The sequence below is a fragment of the Cyprinus carpio genome, chromosome A13 (genome assembly GCF_018340385.1).
Source record: "Cyprinus carpio isolate SPL01 chromosome A13, ASM1834038v1, whole genome shotgun sequence".
NCBI classification, from domain to species: Eukaryota; Metazoa; Chordata; class Actinopteri; order Cypriniformes; family Cyprinidae; genus Cyprinus; species Cyprinus carpio.
Window position 1 is genome coordinate 20,825,517 of NC_056584.1, and position 27,129 is coordinate 20,852,645.

Genomic DNA, 27,129 nt, shown 5'->3' on the forward strand with positions numbered 1-27,129 from the left:
TAAAGAAAGATACATTCCCAGAATTCTCGCAAGCCAGAGTATTTATTTAAAATTTGTTATCAGTTGCACATTGGAGGGGTTTATATGATATTTTTGTTAGTTAATGTTTGCTGTATTTTTAGTGTCACCTAACGATGTATTATTGGCAACACTTAACATGAATTAAACCTTTTTTTTTGACAGTGTATCATTACAGAAACTCATTTGAGATAGTGCTCATCCCTCTCTTATGGTTTATTTGTAACAGAGAGAGGATGATAGTTAGCTTTAATACTTAATATGTGTGTAACCCGTAACATGGTGAGGCTGTCAGCCTTCATATAGGTTTAGGCTATTTGATTGATGGTGTCTGAGCAAAATTGCACTGTTAGGCTGTACAGTATGTGCTTCCATATGCGCTTTTGAATCAACATATCATTTCTCATAAACTGTCAGCAGAAATCTTGTCTAGAGTACAGTAAGGGCATACAGGAGTGTGATAGACATTATTATTAGAGCAGAATCTTTAGCTGTCATGTGTGCTGATTGTCCAAAACGACTCGCAGAGCATTTATTATAATTCCTTAACTCAAAATGGTCATAAGCCTATACTGAATCCCCAACCTTTGTTTTAAATGCTGTAAATAGCCCATATGTTTAATCATGCTGATGCCACCACCCTTTCTGCTTCAGCCATGTGGTGTAATGTAATACAAGTCTCCAGAGGAAGAAGCTCTGCATTATCGTTCTCTTTTGTTTCTCTCTCCTACTTAAAGTACATTCAGCCACTGCAGCCTTTGAGTGTATTGATTTCTGATGAGGAGGACTAATACACACACTGACATAGACACACACACAAACATGCAGCAGTACTCGTTTGTCAAAAGCATCTGCTTCCGCTCTCAGACAGCAGACAGCGGTCTATCCATTTAGACAGAGAGACAGCAGCAGTCCATCCACTCACACAGACAGCATGTTATCCTGAGTCAATCATCTGAATGGGACCCAGATACAGAAAACTCTCTGCCTTTAATCCATTTCTAACAAAAAGATTGATGAGCTACAGGAAGCTTCTTGGTTTTTCACAGTACAAAATATTTTGAATCTGCAGCCAATATTCATGTTTATGTTGGTATATATTTATGGCAGGAAAGATCCATTCTGATGCTCATTTTGAACTTCAGCAGATCATCCTGACCATGTCTACAGGACTAAATGCATCGAGTTGCTGCCAAGTGATTGGCTGATTAGATATTTGCATCAACAAGTAGTTGAACAGGTGTACATAATAAAGTGGCTGGTGAGTGTATATTATATATTATCTTTTTATTTTAATTCCCTGTATATGCTCTGACAGTGTCATCATAGGAAATCAGAATTTATGTAAAATCCTGAAGGGGGCAGTAAAGACAGTTATGCAGCTTCTTTTGGGTAGGACTGTGATGTGTGATGTTTTTATCATAACTAACCTTTGCCTGGGGCCTAAGGTCAACATGTCCTTCCAATAGCTTGTATTAATTTAGGTAAATGTTAATTTATAAACACTCTTATGTTCATTCCTTTTAAATTATTCAACTTGATGTAAAGAAATGCACTCATAAGTACTTGAAGTCACCACAATTTTAAGCCATTTGAATTGTCTGCTACATACACGTTTCAAACACTGCGAAGCACACAAACATAAATCTGTTTTTTCAAACAAATGATTTATTCAATGCATGATGCATGTGAATGAATAACATTATTCTAACTGTGAAGCGTGAATGAGCATTTCATGAAGACTTTACATATGGTTTCATCCATACAGGCCTGCAGAAGAACTGAAAACAAACAGACATTTGTCAGTTACAGAACAGATGGTACAGTCAGAAACAGCACAAGAAAAACTGCAGACTGCAGACGGGGAGCAGCACTGAGACCAGCAGCTCAATGAGGCAAGGCACGAGTTGAGAGAGGTGCAGAAAAATATTAGTGTACGAGACGAGACGATTCCAGAAACACAAGCCATATACAATATCAACAATATATCACTTTCATTCTGACTGTGAATTCTAACAAGTACCACATCTAGTTTTTTCCCCCAAGGGAGGAAAACCAAATACAAGGCCAAGCCCTGATGGCAAATGAACAGTTTGAATGTCTTTACTTCCCTCATCACTACTGCTGCCACATAAACGCATCCTGCATGTTTTGACATGGATGAGTGAGAAATTAAGTATTAAAAAAGAAAAGGCTGACTCCATTCACATCATGCACACTTTCAAATATACTCTTGCACAAGCAGGTACCTGAGAAGACCTCAAATAATGTAATGGCACATCTTGGGCTCATTCCAGCACTCTGGCAAGGCCAGAAAAATCATTCCTCTGTGGGTCTTTCTTCTTCCCAGAAACACAGTTCCACCTCGGCCTTCTGTCTCCTGCCTGTGGTCCCTCTGTCTAGTTCAGAGATTTCTGATGCTGTTGATCCAAACACCGTGCTCATCATCCCTGTTCCCTTATTCCACCCTGCAATGTCATCAGGCATGCTGGGTATTCTGTTTAAGCGCCAATGATTATCACCAAATGAACTGTGAAAACCTGTTACAGCTACAAGTGTGTGGTCATAACAAGGTCTAAACAATTAACGAAAATCTGCAAGTTCTGCTAACATTAACTGGTTTCCATTTTCGCTCCCTGTTAATGTTTGGGCCTTCAGCAGAATCAGTTCAAAAAAAAAAAAAAAAAAGTAGTCTGTAAAATGTCATGTAATCATGTAATGGGTTAGAATGGGCCCCGGGACGCCCGGGGGTTCACGTGAAGGCGTTTGTAAGCCATGAAACCTGCTGCTATTACTGCCAGGGCGACTACAGTATACATTGTCCATGTGCCGAAAGCAGATGAACAATCTCCATCGGCACGAGAGCTGGTGGGGCCGTTCTGCAGGTTTGGCTGTAGACATAAACACATGTCAGTGAAGCTGATTAATTTACTGCCAATTCTCAGAGACGTTATCAACATCATGATCACCATAGCCTGCAGTACTTACTCCCTGCTGTACTCGAAGATGCACATCCTCTCCTGCAGACCGAAACAGCTCCACTGCTGCACTGTGAGACAGATTGTCCAAATTCTGGCCATTTATCTACTCACAAAAAAAAATAAAATAAAAAAATCATCAAATATACATTATTCATTTTAAAGTTGTCTTATCAAGACATTAAATTTTCCTTAAAATTTTGAAATATTTTGTATATACACTATTTCGTTCAAAAGTTTGGGGTCGGTAAGTTTTTTTTATTTAGCAGGGATTCGTTAAAATTATCAATAGTGACAGTAAATACATTTACAATAATATTATTTATCAAAGAATCCTGAAAAAAAACTTATCATGGTTTCCATGCAAATATCAAGCAGCACAACTGTTTTCATATAACATCATAAATGTTTCTTGAGCAGCAAATCAATATATTAGAATAAATTCTTAAGTAATAACTGATGAAAATTCAGCTTTGCCACCTCAGGAATAAGTTAATATTTAAAATAGAAAAACAGTTAATTTATATTGTAATAATAATATTGCCATTTTATTATGCAATATTACTATTTCATTTAAAAGCAGTTACCGACCACAAATCTTTGGGGGGGGGGTACATATATATATATATATATATATATATATATAAAATAAAAATAGTTTTATATATATATATATAAAGATATATATATATATATATATATATATATATAAAATAAAAATAGTTTCACTTTCGATCTGGTAACACAACCACAAAAAAAGTGCAGTGCAGTAGTCTCATTATTGTGAGGATCTGCATTAAAGCCGAGTAAGGTCCTCCGCAGGATTACAGCGAGCATTGATTTACAATAAATCACTCATGTACAGCTGCACTGTTGCACAGTGTTGTACAAGTGGTAGTATTGATTCAAAGTTGAGTATAGAGATAGTCAAGCATTAAGTATTAGTAAAGTATGATTTGTTAACCATGTACAGTAAATTACAGTGGTTTTACCGCAAGAATTTTGTCTCCCTCCTGCAGACGTCCATCCAGTGCAGCCGCTCCATCTTCTTTGATTTTTGCCACATAGATGCCACTGTCATTCATAATATACTGCTGGTCAACTCCACCCACTATATTAAACCCCAGACCTGTCAGAGACAGAGAGGATGTTACACACAGCACGTGTTTACTCACATCATTACACTGAGCCTGAAATAAGTTCAGAAGGCCTTAATGTAATTTCTGAAGGAAACAGACACGATCCCAGCCAGACGTCACTTCTTAAGATAGAAGGGTCTTGTTTCTCTTTTTAAAACAAACACAGACACAAACGAGACACATGAAAAATATCACTGTCAAATGCAATCCTTACAGTACAAAACATTTAATATCTTCCATAAAGGCTATGATTTACTCATACTATAATTTAATTCTGACAGCACCCATTCACTGCTCTATCCATTGGAGGGCAAGTGATGTAATGCTTAATTTCTCCAAATCTGTTCTGATGAAGAAACAAACTCATTTACATTTTGGATGCCCCAAGGTTGAGTAAAATTTGAGCAAATTTTCTTTTTTGTGTGAACTATTCCTTTTAATTAGTAACCAAAAATTGTTTGACATTATGCTGTAGATAAAGAACCATTTTATGTCTGTCATTTTCACCAGAATAACCAGTTATGACATTCAGATTAAACATGCATTAATTCTTCACAATAACATCTATAATATGGATTTTGAAACTAAATAAAAGTACAGCATGCAGACTTTAAAATGTAATTTATTAAAGATAAATCAAAGATAAGTCTGGAATTAAAAAAAAAAAAATCTAAATTTAGCAGTCATGCCTCACAGCACACTAGTGGACAGTTTTGCACCTGATATTGTTTTATAGAAAGATAATGTGTTAAATATTATATCAGTACAGGGGTCTAAATATTTCATTTATCGGGATCAAAAACAGGACATTTTCTTTCCAATACTGATGATCTGATTGTATATAGTGGCGGGTCTGGCATTAATTAATTAATTAAACTAATCTGACCCATAGTGTTGATGTATTATGTCTCTGCTATTGTTTTCAGTCACACTATTTAATCACAAGTCAAAGTCCAGGTCTTTCAGAGCAGTCTAGTCCATGCCCTCGTAGAGGTCACACACACCAACGCATTATATAACAGTTTAATCAAAGCCAACAAGAAGCGGAGACTGTCAGCCCTCAGAAACTGAACCAGACCCACTAACGTTACTCCTGAAAAGCTTCAAGAGCCAGATATAGTGTAGTTCTTGAACCTGTTGGAAATGTGTCTGTTTGTACATGTAGGTTCATTATGCTGATGGCGTATTGTGCTGGTTCAGATCTAAACTTTCGCTTTCATAACAACACAAACGTCTCTTAATAAACCCGATCTCATCGTCTTCAGAACACATCAGGGTCCGGACTATCTGTTCGGGTTCACTACGCCTGTTATGTCAGCATTTCTTGCGGGAGCGGGCCGAGCCAGCAGCAGCAGCACCGAACCGCCGGGCTGAACCGTTTCAACAGCTCCAACAGTGCAGGAGAAGTCGAAGAGAGAGCCAAACTTACCAGCCGGGCCTCTTTTCAGCGTCATTTCTAAAACGCTCGGCGCGTTGTGTGCTGATCCGTTCATGATGTCGGAAAAGTTTCACTTTTTATTCCCGAACAGCTAAAACCCTCCTGAAGTGTGCGGAACCCCGCCTGCTTCCTCTAATGCTGCCGGGATACGTGCGTGCCCACCAGCGCCCCCTAACGGACACCACCGGAACACTTCCACAGCGCACCGCAGTGAGGGGAAGCCACACTCATTTCCGAGAATCGGCCCATAAAAACATCTCAAAAACATTTAAAAAAATTTAAAAAAAAATTAATTCATTAATTACTCCATGACATTTAAAATGAAATTAAAAGGCATATGTTGGCATATTTTGATGCTTATTGTGTGTGTGTGTGTGTGGTTTAAATTAGAATTATTAACAATGTTTATTGTAATTTTTATAGCACACAAAGGACATAGCACATTAAACATTTAAATATTTTTTATCTCTTGGCTGAAAGAAATTAATCATGTAATGGGTTAGAATGGGCCCCGGAATCGGTGTTTGTAAGCCATGAAACCTGCTCCTCATATTACATCCACTAAGGTAATCATGTAATGGGTTAGAATGGGCCCCGGGACACCCGGGGGTGCACGTGAAGGTGTTTGTAAGCCATGAAACCTGCTCCTGTTATTACTGCCAGGACGACTACAGTATACATTGTCCATGTACTTAGTAATACACATTTCCAGTAGGTTTTATTTGGAAGATTTGTGCTATTCAGCTATTATTAAGTACTTTCGGCAGACCCTGTTAACTAGTCAAATGCTGTCGAAAAATAAAAAAAAAAAAAAAAATTGTGTCCAGAAATTGTTCATATTTTGTCTATAATATCAGATTGATTCACGAATCTGACGATCAACAACAAAAAAAAATAATATTATTATTTTTCAAATTTTTATTACAAATGTGTCCAGAAATTGTTCATATTTTGTCTATAATATCAGAACATGTTATTGTATATTTTTATTTATATTATTATGTTTTGATTTTGTATTGGGAGTTTGTTAGCTGTCAAAAACATGAAAGAGCATCATGGTCCCCAGGTTGCATTTTTAAATGTTTGAACCCAAGAGTGTAGTGCTGATATTGAATTGGAACAATTGTAACAAAGCTAATTCTTACACACAGATGCAAACAGTATGGGACAAAGGCAATTTTTTTTTGACATGGCAGTTTGTCCCAATACTTACACTTGTCTAATTAAACTTAGGCACATTTTCATGACCAGTGAAATGCATACTTATAGTGCACAGCAAAGCTTGTGTTTACATATGAAGCGTGTAATTTTTTATGTTACATGGCTTCCTCTTATCTCAGGTCAACATGCAGAATACAATATGACCAAGCACATTTCATTTGGGGTAGCACAGCATTTATTCGGACATAATTGTTTGCTTATCTCCATTATCACAATCGTGTCATCAATATGGTTTTATTGAAAATAATGAAAATTTTCCAATATCCATACTAAATAAAATAATTGTCAGCCATTCAGAGCTGATGTGATTCAGCACAGTGTCACAGCTCTGGTCTGTAGTTTCCTGAATTAGAGTTTATGACCCCTCATGGGCCTTGGTATTGTACCTAATACTGAAGCTCATACAATAGGTGTTTTTACAAAATTTGTTTTACATGCTAAAGAGTAACTAGCAAAATGCATTTTGACAGGAAAAACAGAACGTTATAGTACTTTAGACATATCAGTGATATCAGTATCCTGGTGACCTCTCAGAGGGGCCGGATCTTTCTCTACATCTGCATTTCATTTGTTTAGATCATGTGTTTGAGTTTGACTAATCTGCAGAGGCAGATAACAAATATATCATTATAACTTTCTGTTCTGCACACTTTTTTGGAGATAATCTATACTTTTCAAGAACCAATGACTTAATATGTCACCTCAGCATTGTCAAATCGCTCCTATGCCCGTGGGTTTTAGATCATGCTGGGGGCTGCACTGAACAGAATGAGGTCTCCCTCTATGTGCAGGCGAGTGACATCCTCCATCCCGCCTGTTCTGTGCTCAAACTCCAGCAGATGCATGCCATCCACGGCCACTTTAAACCCGTCTGTCTCCACCAGGATCTTCAGCTGTACACACAAATACATTATATGAAACCTCAAATGAAACCCAATATGGCTTAAAGGAATAGTTCACCCAAAAACTGAAGAATTTGCTGAAAATTTACTCTCCATCCGTGATATAAATAAGTTTGTTTCTTCATAGGAACAGATTAGGAGAAACTTAGCATTTTACATCACTTGCTCACCAATGGATCCTCTGCAGTGAAAGGGTCACAGAATGAGAGTTCAAACAGCTGAAACTTCCCAAAAAACCATAAGTAATTCACACAACTCCAGTCCATCAATTAACATCATGTGAAGTGAAAACCTGTGTGTTTGTAAGAAGCATATGCATCATTAAGATGTTCTAACTTTGTTCTAAAAAAATATTGGGCCCACAATCCATAACAACACTTCCTCCAGTGAAAAAGTCCATGTCCTGTTCTCCTCTTACATCAAAATCAACCAACATGTTTGTTTAGAACAATGCTTGATCTGTGCATATTCACACAGATCAAGCAACAATGCATGTTTCTCTTCCAATGCAGAAGTAACAACTTTTTCACTGGAGAAAGCAATATTATGGATAGATCATAGAGGACTTGTATTTTAACCAGAAGCATCTGTTTAATAATGGATTTCTTTAGTACAAATAAGGAGCTTTTCATTTCACAAAACATACATTGACAGACTCGAGTCATGTGGGTTACTTATACATTATTGGGATGTTTTATCACCTCACTGCAAACAATTTCTGAAAATTAAAATTCACTGCAGAGGATCCATTGGCGAGCAAGTAATGTAATACTAAATTTCATCAAATCTGTTCCGATGAAGAAATAAACTCATCTGCATCTCGGATTGCCCAAGGGTGGCTACATTTTCAGTAAATTTAAATTTTTTGATGACCTATTCTAGTTTGTTCAAATAGTATGAAGTCAGTGAGTACCAGAAACTGCTTAGTTACCCACATACCAAATTATCTTCTTTTGTGTTCAGCAAAAGAAAGAAATTAATTCATACAGGTTTGCAATAACTTAAGGTTGAGTAAATGATGGCGGAATTTTCATTTTTGAATAAACTATTCCTTTAAGTTCCTTCTCTATGGGTAAATCAGAAGGCTGTACCTCAAACTGTCTGCCCTGCATGAAGGGAAAGCCTCCCTCCCTCTCCTCAGGACCCCAGCAGCCCCCAAACTGTGTGTTCCGTACGATGGTGTTCTCATGGAAACGAGGGTTGAAATGGAAAACCACATCATGCCCCCTCACAAAATCTACATGGAATCTGAAAAAAAGAGATGTGAGAGTTTGCTTTGGACACACAGAAGTAATGCCATATTTTGTTGGTGTTTTTATTACCTGTTTCCTCCTGGTACTGGCTCTCCCACTATCGTAATCAGGAGACGGGGCATTATCCCTGCATGCAGCGGAAGATCATACGGCAATGGCTAAAACACACACATACACACAAGTTATTTGAGTTCCTTATCAGTAAAAACATATGTAAAAATGGAGCTCCAGAACCTGTTCTTGATCCTTGTTATTGTATGTGTGATGTACAATATTAAAAAAAATGTCATAATTCCAATAACTTTATATATATGTATGGAAGCCCGTTTCCACCACTAAATAAAAAAAATAAAACAAGGTAATTGCAACTTTTTATCTCACAATTCTGACTTTTTTTCTTGGAATTTCAAGTTTATATCTCGCAATTCTGACTTTATAGAATTGCGAGATATGAACTCACAATAGTGAGAAAAAAGAAAGGCAGAATTGCGAGATATAAACCCGGAATTTGCTAGAAAAAAACTCAGAATTGCGACTTTTTATCTCTGACTTTATCTCTCAGAATTGCGAGTTATAAAGTCAGAATTTAAGTCACAATTCTGAGTTTTTTCCTCATTGTGAGATAAAAAGTCGCAATTACCTTTTTTTATTTTTTATTGAGTGGCGGAAACAGGCTTCCATAAATATCAGTCATGTTTAATAGTATTAACTGGTACTAGTTAAAAAAAAAACAAAGATTTCAAATATGCACCATTAACCAATATAGAAATAAAAGACCAAAAATAAACATATACACCTAAAAAACTTTCAAGTCAACCAGCTCCACCTGACAAACTGTCCTAACATGAACTCTATATCCCAAAATCCTTTACAATTGCACTACCGTTCAAAAGTTTGGGATCAGTAAGATTTTTTTAAATGGTTTTGAACAATGAAAACTTATGCTCAAACATTGTAGCATTTATTTGATCAAAATACAGTAAAAACAGTATATCGTGACGCATTAATACACTTTAACTGTTTTCTATTTTAATATTTTAAAATGTAATCTTTATCAGTGATGGCTAAGCTGAATTTACAGCATCATTACTCCAGTCTTGCTCAAGAAACAAGATTTGGTGCTCAAGAAGCATTTCTTGTTATCATCGGTGTTGAAAATGGTTGTGCTGCTTAATATATTTGTGGATCCTGTGATACAGGATTCTACAATGAATAGAAAGTTCAAATGAACAGCATTTATTTGAAACAGAAATCCTTTTGCAACATTTAATGTTTTTACTGTCAGGTTCAATCAGTTTAATAGATCTTTGCTAAATAAAATTCATTTTTACTGACCCCAAGCTTTTAATTAAAATGATTATAAAGTATAAAGCACAATATCACTATGTCGATGTTAGATCAGCCTTATTACCCTGAGAGCTTACACATGAAGTTTAGAGACTTGACAGGCTTCATCATCTGTTCATACATTTTCCCATTATGTCTTTTGGTTTCTTCCATTCTCCATCATAAAATTCCATCTCTGGCTCTTCCATAGTGTATAAAATAACATGAAGCCCTCCCTGACATTTAAACAGGACTGTTAAATTCAAAGGAATATTTTCCAGCTGTAATTAAACAAATATTCTAAGAGAAGCTAGTTACCAATCGCCATGGAAGCCTAAGTATGCTAAACAGAGAAGACCCAAACACACATGCCTTTTCTCCTGTTAATCCAGCTAATGCCATGTCACAGATCACATGACAAACCGCAAGAAAACTATTTTAGTTTATAAACAACTTTACTATGGCAACACTGACAAATCTCATGAACTGCCAATCCCTGACTCCGAACCCCACCCACTGACTTGTATGACTAAAACATACAAACACACCTATAAAATACTAAAATTCAAGATGCCTTTGTATATCATGAATATTCATATACACTATCGTTCATAAGTTTGGGATCAGTAAGGTTTTTGAAAGAAATATGTTTATTCAACAAGGATGCATTAAACTGATCAAAAGTTACAGCAAATAAATTTACAAGGTTACAAAAATTTCCATTTCAAATAAATGCTGTTCTTTTAAACAGGTTTCACAAAAATATAACTGTTTTGAACACTGATAACAATAAGAAAAGTTTCTTGAGCATCAAATCAGCGTATTAGAATGATTTCTGAAAGAACATTGTGACACTGAAGGCTAGTAATGACTGCTAAAAATTCAGTTTTGCTATCACAGGAATAAATTACACTATGAAGTATATTAAAACAGAAACAATGATGTTAAACTGTAATAATATTTCACAACATACTGTTTTACTGTATTTTTGAACAAATAAATGCAGCCTTGGTGAACCTAAGAGGCTTTTAAAAACATTAAATCTTACCACCCCCAAAATGTTGAACAGTAGTGTAATTATTAAAAGGTTTTTATATGATCATGGAATACAAATTAAAATGTATCAGATTTCTTAAATTCAATGTCTTAGGTTTAAGTTCTTATACTCCTCTCTGCCCCAAAGATCAATGAAGAACATACAGTATGTATTATCAACAATTTCCGACAAAAGCTGATGTTGACCAAAAATAATTTGAGCCCATAAAAATCCTTTAATTACAATAATATGGATTTTATCTGTTTGTTGTATAAACACAAAGTGCATTATTTATTTTTCTTCATTTTCAAGCAATAACATTATTAAAACAATGAACATTTGAAAGTATAATAATCTTAATTGAAGTAAATTCCCAGAAATGTAGTAGCCCAGCTACATTAAATATGTATATTTGTTTGCAAAGGTGATATTCTAATATATCAGTATGAGCTATGTGCTCAGGTTCCAGAACTCTGAGCTCTGATTGGATGTTAATTGGGGACTTTGTGATGGCTGTGGTGCTGTCCTCCTCCTGCGATTGGATGAGCTGTTCATTGTGCTCAAAAATAGGGTGGTCTATATGGTGGCTGAAAAACAAGAACAGGAGCTTTTGAGATCTACATAAGATATGCTTGAGTTTTAGATCTGCACGTTTAATATGATCCAGCAGAATGAGACCAGAGTAGGAGCATCCCAGAACTCAAGAGCCAACCCTTCAACCCTGAAAGCAACGTTTCTGTCACCAACACTCTGATAAAAAACAAACTCCAGCAGATTAAAGCAGAGCCATCACCAAACCAACCCATAACATACACTTACATGCAGACTCACACTTGCAAAATCTCTTTATAGACCCATTCAAACAGTCATAATTGCTCACCAGCATTCCACCTGGAGCTGCAGGTCCTCCGTATGGTCCCATAGGCCCTGGACCGAAGCCTCCTGGAGGGCCAGGTTGAGGAGGGAAGCCCCCTCCGGGTGTACCCCAGGAACCTGGTGGAACTGGGGGAAACATTCCTCCTCCATATCCTGGGCCTCCATCTGGTGGAAAGGCACCAGGGCCTCCTGGGCTGTACATGCCAGGCCCAGATGGACCAGGTGGGAAAGGCACATTTGGATATGGGCCCTGTGGAGCCCCAGGTGGGGAGGGGAACTGTCCAGGAACGGGGTATGGCATGGGTGCCCCACCTGGTGGGAACTGACCTGGCATCGAGGGGAACTGTCCGGGAGCTCCAGGGTTGGAGGGGAACTGTCCAGGTACACCCGGTCCTGGAGGGTATCCACCTGGGGCAGCAGGGGCTCCAGGAAACTGGCCTGGAGCTCCTGGGCCTGTTGGAAAGGAACCTGGGGCAGACGGCCCAGTCTGAGGGAAGCCAGGTGCTGTTGGTTGGGCAGGGCCTCCTGAGGATGGGAAATGAGGGCCACCAGGGGCCGCACCAGGCCAGCCAGGATTAGTGGGTGGTGGAGCCCCATTTCCAGGAGCTGATGGACTGCTGTGCTTAGTTTTCGATGCTGCACTAGAAACATCATCTGGGATTGCATCAGCAAGCTACAGAAAGAAAATGCAGGAAATATCACAGCAAATAAAACACTAGCTGAGAGTTATCAGAGAGACAAAGTCACAAAGACTAACCAGGGCAAACAGTGGGGTCGAAAAAAGTCTGAGACCAGATCGAAAATATGAGATTAAAAAACAAAATTAAACATGTAAAAGTAAAGAAAATTACTTTACAAAAATAATAACATTATGATGTCAAATTAATCATTTGTAATATTCCGCAATGCGTCTAGTAACTACCAGCTAAATTAAATAAGTAAATGTGTGACATCTGAATTTCTTTTAGCAGAAGATTAGACATTTTTGCTTCCACAAAAGTAGAAGATGCTCTTTGGTCAGTGCTGCTGTCATCAAATCAAAGAAGGGGAAAACCAAATACAAATATTATTCATTAAATATGTTTTGTTTTCACTTACACTTCTCTTATGCTAATAATTTAAATAAATTATATTTAATTATAATAAATAGTAATACATGTCTATTTATACATTTTAATAAAAATAGATTAATTCCATAATTAAGTTATAAAAGAATGCACAACAGAAACTTTTCACTAGTGGTCTCACTGTATATTACACACTAGATATTCTAGTATATCTATACTATTTTTCCTTGATTTATTGAATGTGTGTGCTGAATAAAGATATTATGTCAATTAAACTGTCGAGAAATGTAAATAACTGAGTCTACGTGTACATAAAACCTCTACTGCTGGTAGCATAGAAAAAATAACACAAAGTTTCTTTACTAACACGGGAGAAAATACAGCCCAAACCGATAAAAGTGAACTATTGAAAAAGATTATTTATAAAACAGTTAAAACACTTACCGAAAAGTCTGCCATGGCCTAAAAAAGATACAAACAGTGACAATTAATGACATGCAACTCACTGTAAACAAATCAACCTCTGTCATAACTCAAGAACATGTACACAACTAATTACACAGACGCCATTAATAGAGCGTAACGTCACTGTATCAAACATAATCTCGCAAATATTTAAATTCTACTTTAAATGTAAGATTAAATCAGGGATTTCAACTACACATAGAACAATCTGTGTAGGGCTATACATGCGCGTTTGAGTGAAATGTAAGCAGTTTTGTGGCCATCAGCACCTCGACTGTATCAGGGCCTGCGGTCCGAAGATTTCTAAACAGGGTTTTTAAACAGCACCAGGTCCCGTCGCCCGAAAAGATCCGAAAACCTGAATTACTAAACTCTGTGCAGGAAGTGAGGTGATAACTGGAACATTCAGGGTTTTCAACGGCGTGTTTGAAAACATTGTGAGCACCAAGTACTATGGATGACACATTAACCACTTTAGTTAAAGGCGCAGAACAATCTACTGTGTTTACAGATCAGATATGAGTGCTATGCACGCGCACGCTCCCCGATGGGCGTGTTCTCAGAGGGATGGGTCGGCTCATCTGCGCACGCGCAGGGGTCACTGTGACGTAGGGGGCTGTTTTCGACCCTTGGACGCTTAAAATAAAACAATGCCACTCTCCACGAATAGAGCCTGAGAAGGTGAAGTTTTTCCAACAAATGGTGAATGTTGAAGTGAAGGCTGACAAAATGTTGATTTTTTTTTTCTCGGAACAAATGTTTGTTTGTAGTTACTGATAAGTTTATATTTCCCATCAATTAATATCTCTCTCTCTCTCTCTCTCTCTCTATATATATATATATATACAGCAATGCATATATATATATATATATATATATATATATATATATATATATATATATATATATATATATATATATATAATATATATATTCAATGCATATATCATTACCAAATAAAAAAGACTGAGGAATGGGACTTTATGTTCTGTATTCCTGAAATGTGCTTTTTAATACATTCTGAATGTTATTATTTCTATTTTAAACGTCAAAGTCTGTCGTTCATTAAAAATTCCTTTATATTACTTTAATAATGGTAATATTTTAAGGCATTGAATGCATTCACTTGGGATACATCTGCGTGCATTTCATATGCTTATTTTGAACGAATAGCTGGCTATCTGTCTAAATCCTCTGATTTGCCCGTATAGTAGGGAGCAGAGAGAAGCCTGCATCCGATAGTTCTTTCCATGAGCATCAGTTCATGCCTAAATGTTTCTGTTCTGGGATCAGATAGAGCTCGTCCTTCTATGGGTGAAGTAAACTGATCCTAGTACAGCCATTTATGCAAATCCTGGCGCATTCCAGCGCTGTGATTGGTCGAACGAGCGTCACGAGACGCGGCACGGTAGAACTCTGCACTGCTGAGCTCGTGCTGTCTGTGAAAATGGTGAGTACAAAAACTGCCTTGGATTAATAAAAACATTTTAATGGCGGCCTTCTCTTCCTAGGATGAATAATAATACGGAGGCATTTACAAATAACACCGTGCGCCTCAATGGTCTGTGATGTGTGTATGATAGAAGGGTGTTTTTCTGAGCCCTGTTGCAGTTCCACCCAGTGCTTTGTGATGAGCTGCATGTCAAACCCTCTCTTGCGTTACACCGACTTCATAAAGTTTACCAAAATACAGGCACGTCTGGCGTTAAATATACCCCAAAACTCTGTTTTGAATTTTCATGAGATAGGCTCGCCTTACATAACTGCGATATGATGGAATTCCGGCGGCTCCTGGGGATTCTCATTTCCTGTTGCAGACGTGCTCACACCTCAGTATTTCAAGGGAAATCTGCTGAGCGACAAAGAGACGGCGCGGCTCCTTTGCTTTGAATGGCACGTCAAGTCACGATCAAACATTGTAACTAAATCAGAGCAGAAATGACAATGTAATGAAATAAACGCGGATTCTTTGCATTCCACCAGCAATGCACGTCAAAACACGTTTGTCCACTTTGTCCGCCACATCACCAGTTGGAACGTGAACGTTCTCCTGATGACATCAGTGTGATGACCTACACAGGTTGTTGTCATGGACGGTGCATGCCTTTTGTGGACTCCTATTCCTTGTGATGTTATGCCAGAGTAGACAAGTGTTTTATTGTTGAGATGGCTGCATCTAAGCTGTTGTGATTTAAAGTTTGTTAACAGAATTTCACAATCAGAAGACATACTTAGTAGTTTCCACGCTCACTGCATTCACTCCGTTGGTTACTTGTTACTCTCAACATTTTTGATTTCACTGCCCCCTTTGTCCAGGACAATATTTGATGGCCCTTCTATCTAAGCTAATATACCTCTGGTACTACTAAAAATAAACAAACTCGAAAATATGTCAGTTTAATATATATTTTTTAAACATTTTAATTAAAATTATTAGACATATTAGCTCCCAAAACATTGTAAAACCCACAACCTGGCCCCTGTTGAGAAACTCTGATTTAAATATACTTTAAATTGACAAACTTTCAACCCTGAGTGTGTCGCTATAGCTCATAATCAGAGAGATTAATTGGAAATTTCTCAGGTTATTTGGCTTTATGAATTATGTATGAACTACTACTAATCAAAAGTTTGGACACAATTAACTAAGCAAACTGACAAAGTAAAAAAAAATTGTAATAACAATAATGTATGTGTGTGTGTGTGCATGCAGAGTGAGTCTTTAGTTGTGTGTGAGGTGGATGAAGACCTGGTGAAAAAGTTGCGGGATTTCCGCTTCAGGAAGGAGACTACTAATGCCGCCATCATCAGTGAGTCGATCTGAAATTGTTCCATAAATGCTCACACTTTCTCATATTCTGTGAGGATTGAATGGTAATATTGCTGTTTTTGTCCTCTGGTTACAGTGAAGATTGATAAAGACAAACAGCTGGTGATTCTGGAGGAGGAGCATGAGGTAAATTACATACACAAGATCACTGTTATCAGATGAATATGTAAAATCTTTCTAGTAGGACTAATACATGAGCAGTTCATTGACATAAACCAAGGTTTGATTTCTCCTTGTAGGATATTTCTCCTGAAGACCTGAAAAATGAGCTACCAGAAAGACAGCCTAGATATCCTTCACTAAAACAAAACTCACTCTGTGCTGTGCTGTAAACACAAAAAAATGTGTCTATTCAACATTGAACAATCATTGGATTCCTTAACCTCTGACACATTTTTAGTCTACAGCTATAAGTACCAGCACGATGATGGGAGGGTGTCCTACCCTCTGTGTTTTATCTTCTCCAGCCCCGTTGGTAAAGAAAATACACACATTCAATAGTCAACATGCACAAACTTAAGTTAAATAAAGCAGTGCTATTTCTCCAAGTCTCTAAAACGAAACCCAATTTTCCAGGATGCAAACCTGAGCAGCAGATGATGTACGCTGGCAGCAAAAACAAACTGGTACAGACGGTTGAACTGACCAAGGTGAGTTCTAACTAACACACCTAACCTTACACATAAGTGACGTTGTTGTTGTTTATTTTAAAACAGTGTAGTGTGAATGTCTTTTTAAATTTGTTTGGATCTGCTTCCTCTCAGGTGTTTGAGATCAGGAACACCGAAGACCTGACAGAGGAGTGGCTCAGAGAGAAACTGGGCTTCTTCCGCTAAGAGTGGCCCGAACAAGATAATCCTCGTGTTTAAAGAGTGACCGAGATGGGACCATCACCTCCAAACGGAGAGAATACCATAGTCCATCTGATACTGTCTTGTTTGTGTATGTTTGAATGCTTCTGCCCAAACTCTAAACCCGCCTGTACCAGTTTAAGATGACAGAAATTTGAGGTGCAAAGAAAAGAAAATGTGAAAGCAAATTCCACAAATACTCTGAACTATTCCTTGGATTTTTAGAACCATTCCGTTCTCATCCCTGAGCAGTAACGTATGTACTGGCCTGCAAAGTCCAGTCTTACTGCCATGATAGTTGGGTGACATGTTGCAATTTTAGGCAATCTTATGTCAGCTGTCCTTCATGATAGATGACACGGCAACAGATTTAAACATTTTAGAACTCTATCATGTGGTATGTTTTACCAGTTTTGGTGTAAAATCACACAAGTCTTCATGTAAAGGGCCATACTTTTCTTCTTTTGTAATGCATTTTCTACCTGTAATTTGACCAAACCTTAATTGTTTTGTTTTGATGTCTGTTGAACTGTCATAGTAGGTGAAGAGGTCAGAAGTCTTACTGATATTTTTGGGAGAAAGCGTTTGGTTACGGTTTCTGGCCTGTTGTCTTGAGTGTCATAAATTCATTCTTTTTTGCCTTTTTAAATCTGCGCTCAGCCTGATAAACAAATCTCCACTAAAGATCAAGAATCTGGACAATTGGGTGAAAGTTCTGGGACTAATTTTTCTTGATTTAGTGTTTTTGGGAGATGATATAGTATTTGTCACCCAGACGTCCTTAATCACAGACCTTTCCTACCTTTTTGGAAATGTGCAGGTTTAGATGTACAGCGGCAGAGATGTGCTATGGTGTTATTATGCCACAGGCAATCATCTCGTAATTAATCCCTATGTTAGATATTCTAAATGACTCTTTTCTCATAGTCCAACTAAACGCTGGAATAAAGCTGATGTCACTATTCTAAAGTTTATGCAAAGCATCGCTATTTCCATAAAAAACCCAAAAACAATCTTTCTATTGGCAAAATGTAAACACTGGAAATTTCTTAAATGTTCAAAGCTTAACAGAATAATATGAATAGTTTAAGGAAGTGATGTTATTATGGTTTTGATAAGTAATACCTCTGCAGATCTCAAGTTTTTCTGAATTTGTGAGCTCTAATGTGGGTCAGGCTCATCTCTGTACATCTGTAGAACCCGTAACACCTGTGATTAGTGCCATTTCCTATTAAACACTGATTGCTCACTTGGGTGGTTTATATGATGTGGGCATCAAATGAAACGTCCCGTACAGTAGTGAACTGTGTATATGTTTAACATTTAATTTTTAATGACTGAAGATGCTTTTCCTGATCATTTATAACTCAAGAAAAATGGTTATCCTTTCAATATCTGTCTCAATTACATTTGTCTGCCGTTTCGAATAATTAAATAGAAGGTTTTTTCCTTTGAAAATTTGACCATGTGCTTAACTGGAGTGTTTTTGATTGATATTCACATCTTTGTTTATTTTTAAACTTCTTAATTGTACTGTGCATCATGTACGTTCATGTCATGGTAGATTTTTTTAGTCATTTATACTGTAAGCAAAGGGTGAAATAATGTCTGATACAAAATATAATTACACTGAACGTTAACATGTTAAATATGGCTATCTTACTCGTTTTAGCAAAGTTTACTGGTGGGAGTGAATAATTAATTATTTGATTAGTTAAGAGTTAAATGAAGATTTAGTAAAGGATTTTCTCCATTCTACATATTCTGCTTACTTGGGTCTGCTAAGAGAGCAAATGTAATTTCATAACAAACAGACAAGGTGATTTAGCCATGCTCATTATTACCTTATTAATTATTACCTTGGGTTTGCATTAGTAATGCATTAGTGCATTAGGTTGGGCAGACATCTGCAACTTATTACTAAAAGATAAAGGTTTTTAAAAGATTTCTATGATGTCAGTCACAGCGGTTAGATTCAGCAGGATCACCTTTTTTCTGTATGTTCCTAAGATTAGTTAAATTATTTTTGAATATTTCATGATTTCACTAAACAGTGATTACCTAAATTTGATTCAGGCATGGTTGGTAATATGTTGCATAGTTACTTAACTTGGGATGGGCCAAAAAGACTTAACACATCAGTTTACAGGAAAAATAAAGAGAAATACAAGAAGATCTCTGGCTCAGCAATTGTATATTTCCATATTCAAGCAGATTCAACTTGCTTCACACAACATATATTTACATACATATATGCATTTAGCAGACACTTTTATCCAAAGCGACTTACAGTGCATTCAGGATATACAGTTTTTTACCAGTAGGTGTGTTCCCTGGGAACTGAACCCACAACCTTTTGTGCTGCTAATACAATGCTCTACCACTGAGCCACAGGAGCACAAATCTGTTTATCATAATTTTTTTTTTCAGTTAGATATAATCAATAAAATTTCAGTTAGATATAAATCAATAAATTTTTTGAGCTTTGGCAGAGAGAAATATTATTAGTGAATATTAGCCAACATCTTGGTCTGTTCCTCACACAAAGGCTATCATATGGCTTCAGAAAACTTGGAATATAGTAATATGTTTATATGCACTATTTTAATGGTATTTTTAGTTTAGGAATAGAGCTGCATGAACATTCTTCAAAAACTGTCCTTTTGTGTTCCATGGAAAAAGGGGTTCCAAATTTCTTCTTCTATTGTGTTTAATGGCGATTGGCAAACCAGCTTAAGGTGCATTTCCGAAACCTACTGGGGTGGAGTGTGAGGCCTCGATGAATGAAAATTTTACATACTATATATATATATATAAATCTTCTAATCAAATCTATTTCTCTCAAATATTTAAGATTATCATATGTCGAGTTTTGGGATGCACCATTCCATCTATGATCATATGTCGAGTAAATGTAATCAACATCCAAACCACTAAGTTTTTCAACAAGCTGCTTTTTCTGGTCTGTTATATGCCTCAAAGTGTAAGAGCACATGTTCAACTGTTTCTGTAATTCCACAGTAATTGCACCAATCTGACTCACTTTTTCCTGTTATATACAATGAATAAATATGGTTAGAGTGTCCTATACGGATCTTGGTTATAACAGTATCTTCTCTTCTGTTTCCATATACCTTTCTTTCAATCCCCACTTTATATTGAATGCTAAATAGGTGTCTCCCTTTTGACTCTTTATTCCATACATCTTGCCACATATTTCCCAACTGCTGTTTTAATAATACCCTTTACTTCTGTTTTACTTAAAGGAATTTCTAAGTCAATCTCTTCTTTTCTCATGTCCTTCTACACCTAGATGGGTATCCATAAAAACTTCTGTTTGATTTATTCTATATAAATTCTGTAAAATTTCATAAAGTATAGCCTGTCTAGATGCTGATTTCCCACTATTTAAACTGTTTAATACTAAATATGAATCTGAACAAACTGCTACACTTATAGGATTAATTTCTTCCACCCACTGCAAAGCCATTAGAATTGCCATAATTTCTGCTGTGAATACAGACACATCATTAGATAACCTCTTAACAGTGCTATATTTAAAATAGGGAATATATATAGCTGCTGCTGTACACCCAGAATCTGGATTTTTTTTACCCATCCGTATATATTTGAATATTATATGCTATGCTGTGATTTCTTCTTTTTTGAGAAACATATCACTTTAGTTTTTTTCTACTGACAGTCTAAAATTCCACTTATTTACCCATTTTTCCACTTCATTAACTGCTTTCTGCATTCTACTTTCCACAAATACTACATTTCTTCTCCTTTTCCAAAAAGCACCATCATCCACATATAAAGATTTACCAATTCCTTGTCCAATCATTGAAAATATGTCATTTATCATTATATTAAATAAAACTGGGCTGCGCACACTTCCTTAATCCATAATACAATTGTACATTTTTCTTTTATTCCCATTTTGTCTAATTTAGCCTAACTAAAAGTCCCTCTTTCCACAGCATATCGTAGGCTTTTTTCCACATCAAAGAACACACCTTCTAACACCTCCTTTCTAATTTCAGATTCTAGACATTTTATTAAATGCATTTTATTACGCTCTTTTCTAAAGCCACTCTGATATGAACATATTAGGTTTTTCTTTTCTACTACATAATTTAATCTGCTAATTATAATTCTCTCCATCAATTTGCATAATTTAGATGTTAAAGAAATTGGTCTATAATTTGATGCTTTCGGGTGATCTTTTCCGGGCTTTCCAGTTGGAATTATCAGTCCGCGTTTCCAAGAGTTTTAGTTCCAAATTTCATTCCAAACACTTTTTCTATACTAAGGGCTTCCCATCATGATCTCGCGTTTTTTCGGGTATCCATGTGACTTTTCCAGTCACGTGACGTACAGCTGTCTGAACGTCACAGCAGTCCTCGGTCTGGATAATTGTACACGAGCGAAAGATGGCGTTCACATTCGCGGCCTTTTGTTATATGCTGGCGCTACTGCTGACGGCGGCGCTTATCTTCTTCGCTATTTGGCATGTAAGTATTTTGATTAAACTCCGACCGAACTGGTGAGACTTTGAGCTAACAGATAATTGGCGGATAGTGGCATTAGTTAGACACAAAGCAGAGAGCGAGACAAACCTCGAATGAATGGCACGAGCGAAAGCTGGTGACATTTATTATCATCGTCATCATCAACACCGCTATTCTTCCGTTAAACAATAAGGGGCCTTTCATGTATTTAACCGTATTCTCTACAGAGTTAGCCACATTTAATGCATGCTATGTTTATCAATTTGTCATATCTGTTAGTGGTGACCACGAGCGGATGGGGCGCGCGCGCTCCCGTTTAGCTCTCGTGCATGTGTTTACAGATCAGTGATAAATCAGGACTGCTACTAAAATCAACAACATAAAGCAGACGCTAATAAACAACAAAAACCCGACGCAGTGAAATCTTTTATACATGAACCTCTCAGTCTGGAGTCACTGGTCCTGTCTGTATTATTAGGCCCTTTAAATGTTAGATTTAGACAGAACTGTTATGTTTTTTTGGTTGTTGTTGTTGAAATTAGGAATCACATTTTGAGTTATTTGCGAACAGAATAGCACCACTGTTCAGATATCTTAAGGCTGATTCATTGCTGCCTGGTGCTATTAACCAGTTTCAGAGATAACACTTTTATAACCAGCATCACATTTCTGCCTAAAATGCCAGATGCATTCAAATGCAGACAAATGTCACTACAGTGACAGGAATATTGATTTCCGTCCTTATTTTTCCCAAGATAAAAGGGGTAAATGTTTATATTTCATATAATAATATTACTTTTGGTAATAAATTAGATTTTTAGTATTTATGATTACTAGCTTTATGACTATAATATAATAATTATTATAAAAATTATATAATTCATGAGTAAATAATTATAATCTAAATGATTCAGGCATAATGGATAATACACTGCATATGTTCTGAATTTAGGATGAGTCAAAAAGATTTAACACTTGAGTTTACTTACTATTAAAGCAGTTTAAATTTACGCAAAACTCATAAAATATGAAGCTCCTCAAGCTTTCATGTTTGCAATTCATCTTTGTTAGCGTTTTATAATGTCTGTTTATAAATGAAAATAAATTTAATTCATTCATTCAGCACAAAAATATTTCTGAATGTTTAAAAAAAAAATGAAAAAGTGGTGTTTTTCAAAGAATAACATATTCCTGACATATGATGATGTGAGAAGTGATTGCATATTTACCCCTGGATCATGTACCCTGCTTTTGCCCCCCCTGTTTTTTAGATAATTGCTTTTGATGAGCTGAAGACTGACTATAAGAATCCTATAGACCAATGTAACACGTTAAACCCGGTAAGTGAGAGATTTTGGAGAGATGGCGTATGATGCATGCACTCCTGTTTCTTCTCTTCTACCTCAACACTGTTCTGCTAATCGATGAAATCATCTGCAGTGAATGTTGCTTTCCAACACTAACACTACTTTGGTTCGATTTTTCTGATTTGCATTTTGTGTCTTATTTTCTTAATATTTGCTTTTTACCTTTTTTCTCTGATTGGCTCAAAGACAGTTGACAGGGTGAAAAAAATTAAAAGGGTCAGGCTTGCTCTGAAGGTTGGTACCAGAATTCAGTTTAAGACCAGTAACAGTCTCTCTGTGTGCACGAGCGGAGTGTTTACAAATGTCTTTTCAGTTAACTAACACCTCACAAATGTACAAACAAGCCAAGCAGAGGGACAGGACCTGGATTACGCCAACTAGACAGCTTGAAATCAAAGGTTGTCTTTGTTAGAAACGCCATCACATCTGCCGAATGAACATAACCCAGATCGCTCCTTCAGGGTTGCTCTCATTTTGCTCATGTTTGGCTGGTTGAGTCCGTTACTGTGGGTCTGGGCACAGGCTCAGATGTCATCTGCACAGGTGTTTATTTGAGTGTAGGAAAGACAGCGGTTTACAGGGAAAAGTGTTAACTGAAAAGACTTGCAAATGCTCAGAACATGCATGTGCCGTTCTGTCCTCCCCTCCGTTTGCTCTTTACCCAGAGCGGCTAACTCCATTTATGACGTCTCGCCTAGATAGTGTATTTCTAAAATTGGCTCCGCTGTAAAACAATTGCACCATTAAGATCATGCAGAAGTAGTCATTATTTCAAGTGCACTTGAGTGATGAACGGGAAAAAAGAGCGGTGTATTGAGCATCTTTGGTGCACATAAAGTTAGAGTTTAGCAGTAGTATCCTTTAGAAAGGGGTATTTCTGGTGTCCGATCACTATCTGAGTAAATGCTTGATGAATTTTGAGGCCATTTTACATATTTATGTTCTTCATAATCACCATTGACAGTTTGAATAATTTTTTTTACAATGTGTTTGTGTTGGGCAAAAGCAGAATACACACACTTTCTCTCTTTTTGCATGGGCTTCATGTGTTGTCTACATTTACTGGTTATGATCAGGCATGGCAGGGGCAGCTTGGGGTCCTCGTAGCTGCTCCCTCCGTCAGCATGGCTGCTGTTCTCATTCTGCCTGGCATTGTCCCTGTGAAAAAACACAATCCTGCCTCTGTTCCCATATCTTTGTCTGTGGGCTGGGGGTGTAGTTAGTGTCGACTCATCTGTTTTTTGCAGAAATTTGCTAATGGCCAGATGTTCTATTTGCCTAATAAAAGAAACTATATTTAATAAGGGCACTCTATATTTAATTGAATCTAAAGCAGATGGGGTACAGTATGCTTTTGACAAAATTAAACCGCTTTAGGATATGATAGATGGTCTGTTTCGGAGGTTATTGAGCAGAGATCATTGGCAGGAGAGAGGGTCTCTGGTTGGTTTGAATTTTGAACTTGATGTCTTAAATTCTTAAATGGATCAAAGGTCCTTAGGCCATGTGTTTGAAATTTGCTGAAACTGTACTTGTCTGTGGCCATACATCATTTAGACACCTTTGTCACTTCATCAGAGCTTATTTGGAGAAATTTAGCATTGCATCACTCGCTCACCAACGGATCCATTGTAGTGAATGGCTGCCGTCAGATTGAGAGTTCAAACATCACAATTAACTACTAGTAATTCACATGACTCCAGTCCTATAATTAATGTCAAAAAAGCTGTATGTTTGTAATAAATCCATTACTTGTGGATTATTGTGATGATTTTATCAGCTGTTGTACTCTCATTCTGATGGCACCCATTACTGCAGAAGGTCTCTTTTGTAAGCAAGTGATGTAATACTAAATTTCTAAATTTTTACAGATGAACAAATTTATTTACGTTGTATTCTCAGCAGATCCTGCTCTTTTGAGGTTTCGAGAGATTTAGATGCAGATCAGTAAGTACTAGAAGCTCATGGGATGTGGGTAATATGAATGAATCTTACACCTGATTAGCTAGACTTGGGATGAAGGCTTCAGACGCAGTAGAACTCTAGTCTCTGAGATGAATCGGTGTAAATGTGTTGTTCACTGACCATGTATTATTTGGCTTCCTCAGCTCGTCTTGCCGGAGTACCTCATCCATGTGTTCTTCTGCGTAATGTTCCTGTGCGCCACAGAATGGCTGACGCTTGGACTCAACATACCCCTGCTGGCCTATCACATCTGGAGGTGGGTGAGGCTCTCAGCCCTAAATGAATCACAGAGAACATATCAAACCTCAGCAGATGTGTCAAGTTAGTTTCTCTAAAGTTAATAAATGATTAGTGTCATGCTCAAAGTGCAGCGTCAAGTGTTTGTTTGTGTGCAGGTATATGAGCCGCCCTGTGATGAGTGGACCTGGATTGTATGACCCCACTACAATAATGAATGCAGATATTCTGGCATACTGTCAGAAGGAGGGCTGGTGCAAACTTGCATTCTACCTCCTCTCATTCTTCTACTATCTTTACGGGTATGTAGAGTTTTTAAAAAATAATATGTATTTATATTTTAATTTTATATCCACTAATATTCAAAAGTTTTGGGTCAGTAAGAAACCTGATAGCTTATATTTTTCTCTGGTGTTTATATTATAGGATGATTTATGTTCTGGTGAGCTCTTAAACTGGATAGAGCTGGAAAGCATATATGGAAGCGTTTGAGATGCTGATTTTAAAACCCAAATGGAGCGGAATTTGGACTCTGCCATCTCTCTCAGTTCTGCTCGGCTGTTTCAAATGGACATTGACTTTATTTACTTCTCATTGGCAAAGAACGATCCAGGAATCAAGCAGCCTGCACAACTCCAGAACTACACATGCAAAAATGAACGATTACCAACTCTTCAGTACAACTAGACTAGACTTACACACATATGCCGCACCAATGCCAAAGCACTTCACACACTGAGAGCATTAGTAGATGAGATGAGTTTACATTGACCAGATCATGTCCAAAGCAGAGGCACAAGGGCTTCAACACTATACCACTGATGGATATGTGCAAAGATTTTACTCTTGTGTTTTCAAACTGTAGGACAAAATAAAGATCTTGATTGTAGCATTTTTACAGACTTATTTTATCTTCTATATATTACTGCCTTCCTCGTAGCTCAGTCAGTTCTTTAATTTGTCATTCAGAGTCTTGTGCTGCTTTGGTGGTTCATGATCTTGTAAGTCCATGAATTTGAACTCATGCTGGTGGTCTGCTTCATGTTGATGGTTCTTATCAGATGAATGCTCCATTTCAAGTGTCAAAACCACTGTTTACTGTCTTGTTGGTAGCAAATGAGAACTGATGCTTTCAGTGTGTTGAAGGCTTTACTTCGCTCATACCCTGGAAATACTCCATGTAACCTTTTTAAATTTATTTTTGTGTGCATTTTGTATTTCTAAGTGTAATTGTTTTCTGATTTAGTTTTACTTCCGTTATGTTTTTGTGAGATAGAAATGAATGTGGACACTGTTGAATAATTTTTGTTCATAATCACCAAGCTGGACCACCAAGGTGATATTCAGAATAATAGATTATTTTAGATTTTCCCAGTTATTTAGATTTTTATTTTTCTGTTTGCTGTTTTCCCCTGTGTGTATGAATCCAGCTTGATGTGTGTTTGAATGTAATAAAGTCTTGCAAGAGCTGTAGTAAAAAGATTTTTTTTTTCTTTTTGGCTTGTAATATTGTTTTAAAGATCCCAATAAAGCCCACCATAGACAAATCATGACAAATGCTCATAGCCTGTTTTATCATGGCATTCTGTGTGAACTTCAGTTTTTTTTTTTCCATTTGTATAAAGTGTTCATGGTTAAAAATGGGT

General features: G+C 36.9%; 4 protein-coding genes across 8 annotated transcripts; 2 read left to right on the forward strand and 2 right to left on the reverse strand.

Annotated features, from left to right (window-relative positions):
- Positions 1-1,664: 1,664 nt before the first annotated feature.
- On the reverse strand, positions 1,665-5,792 carry LOC109078074 (synaptojanin-2-binding protein-like). The gene is made up of 4 exons (XM_019093380.2): positions 5,565-5,792; positions 3,989-4,125; positions 3,007-3,102; positions 1,665-2,909 (listed from the first exon to the last, which is right to left on the reverse strand). Exons 1-4 carry the CDS (start codon positions 5,626-5,628, stop codon positions 2,742-2,744), a joined length of 465 nt encoding a protein of 154 aa, XP_018948925.2. The 5' UTR covers positions 5,629-5,792; the 3' UTR covers positions 1,665-2,741.
- Positions 5,793-6,951: 1,159 nt separating this feature from the next.
- On the reverse strand, positions 6,952-25,489 carry LOC109078072 (galectin-3-like). Of its 5 annotated transcripts, none has more exons than XM_042769309.1 (6): positions 25,367-25,489; positions 13,699-13,716; positions 12,192-12,860; positions 9,019-9,107; positions 8,788-8,944; positions 6,952-7,687 (listed from the first exon to the last, which is right to left on the reverse strand). In XM_042769309.1, exons 1-6 carry the CDS (start codon positions 25,367-25,369, stop codon positions 7,532-7,534), a joined length of 1,092 nt encoding a protein of 363 aa, XP_042625243.1. In that variant the 5' UTR covers positions 25,370-25,489; the 3' UTR covers positions 6,952-7,531. The 5 variants fall into 5 exon arrangements, with proteins under 5 accessions (XP_042625243.1, XP_042625245.1, XP_042625244.1 ...); XM_042769311.1 differs by lacking the exon at positions 25,367-25,489 and adding an exon at positions 15,479-15,686; XM_042769310.1 differs by lacking the exon at positions 25,367-25,489 and adding an exon at positions 13,989-14,203.
- Positions 15,022-18,863, forward strand: LOC109078084 (glia maturation factor beta-like). Its single transcript, XM_019093402.2, has 7 exons — positions 15,022-15,169; positions 16,433-16,529; positions 16,626-16,675; positions 16,789-16,838; positions 16,942-17,024; positions 17,126-17,199; positions 17,314-18,863. Exons 1-7 carry the CDS (start codon positions 15,065-15,067, stop codon positions 17,383-17,385), a joined length of 531 nt encoding a protein of 176 aa, XP_018948947.2. The 5' UTR covers positions 15,022-15,064; the 3' UTR covers positions 17,386-18,863.
- On the forward strand, positions 21,762-27,033 carry LOC109078083 (protein cornichon homolog 1-like). The gene is made up of 5 exons (XM_019093401.2): positions 21,762-21,917; positions 23,186-23,254; positions 25,390-25,502; positions 25,642-25,785; positions 25,910-27,033. The coding sequence occupies exons 1-5, from the start codon at positions 21,837-21,839 to the stop codon at positions 25,935-25,937; spliced, it is 435 nt and encodes a 144-aa protein (XP_018948946.1). The 5' UTR covers positions 21,762-21,836; the 3' UTR covers positions 25,938-27,033.
- The last annotated feature ends 96 nt before the right edge of the window (positions 27,034-27,129 follow it).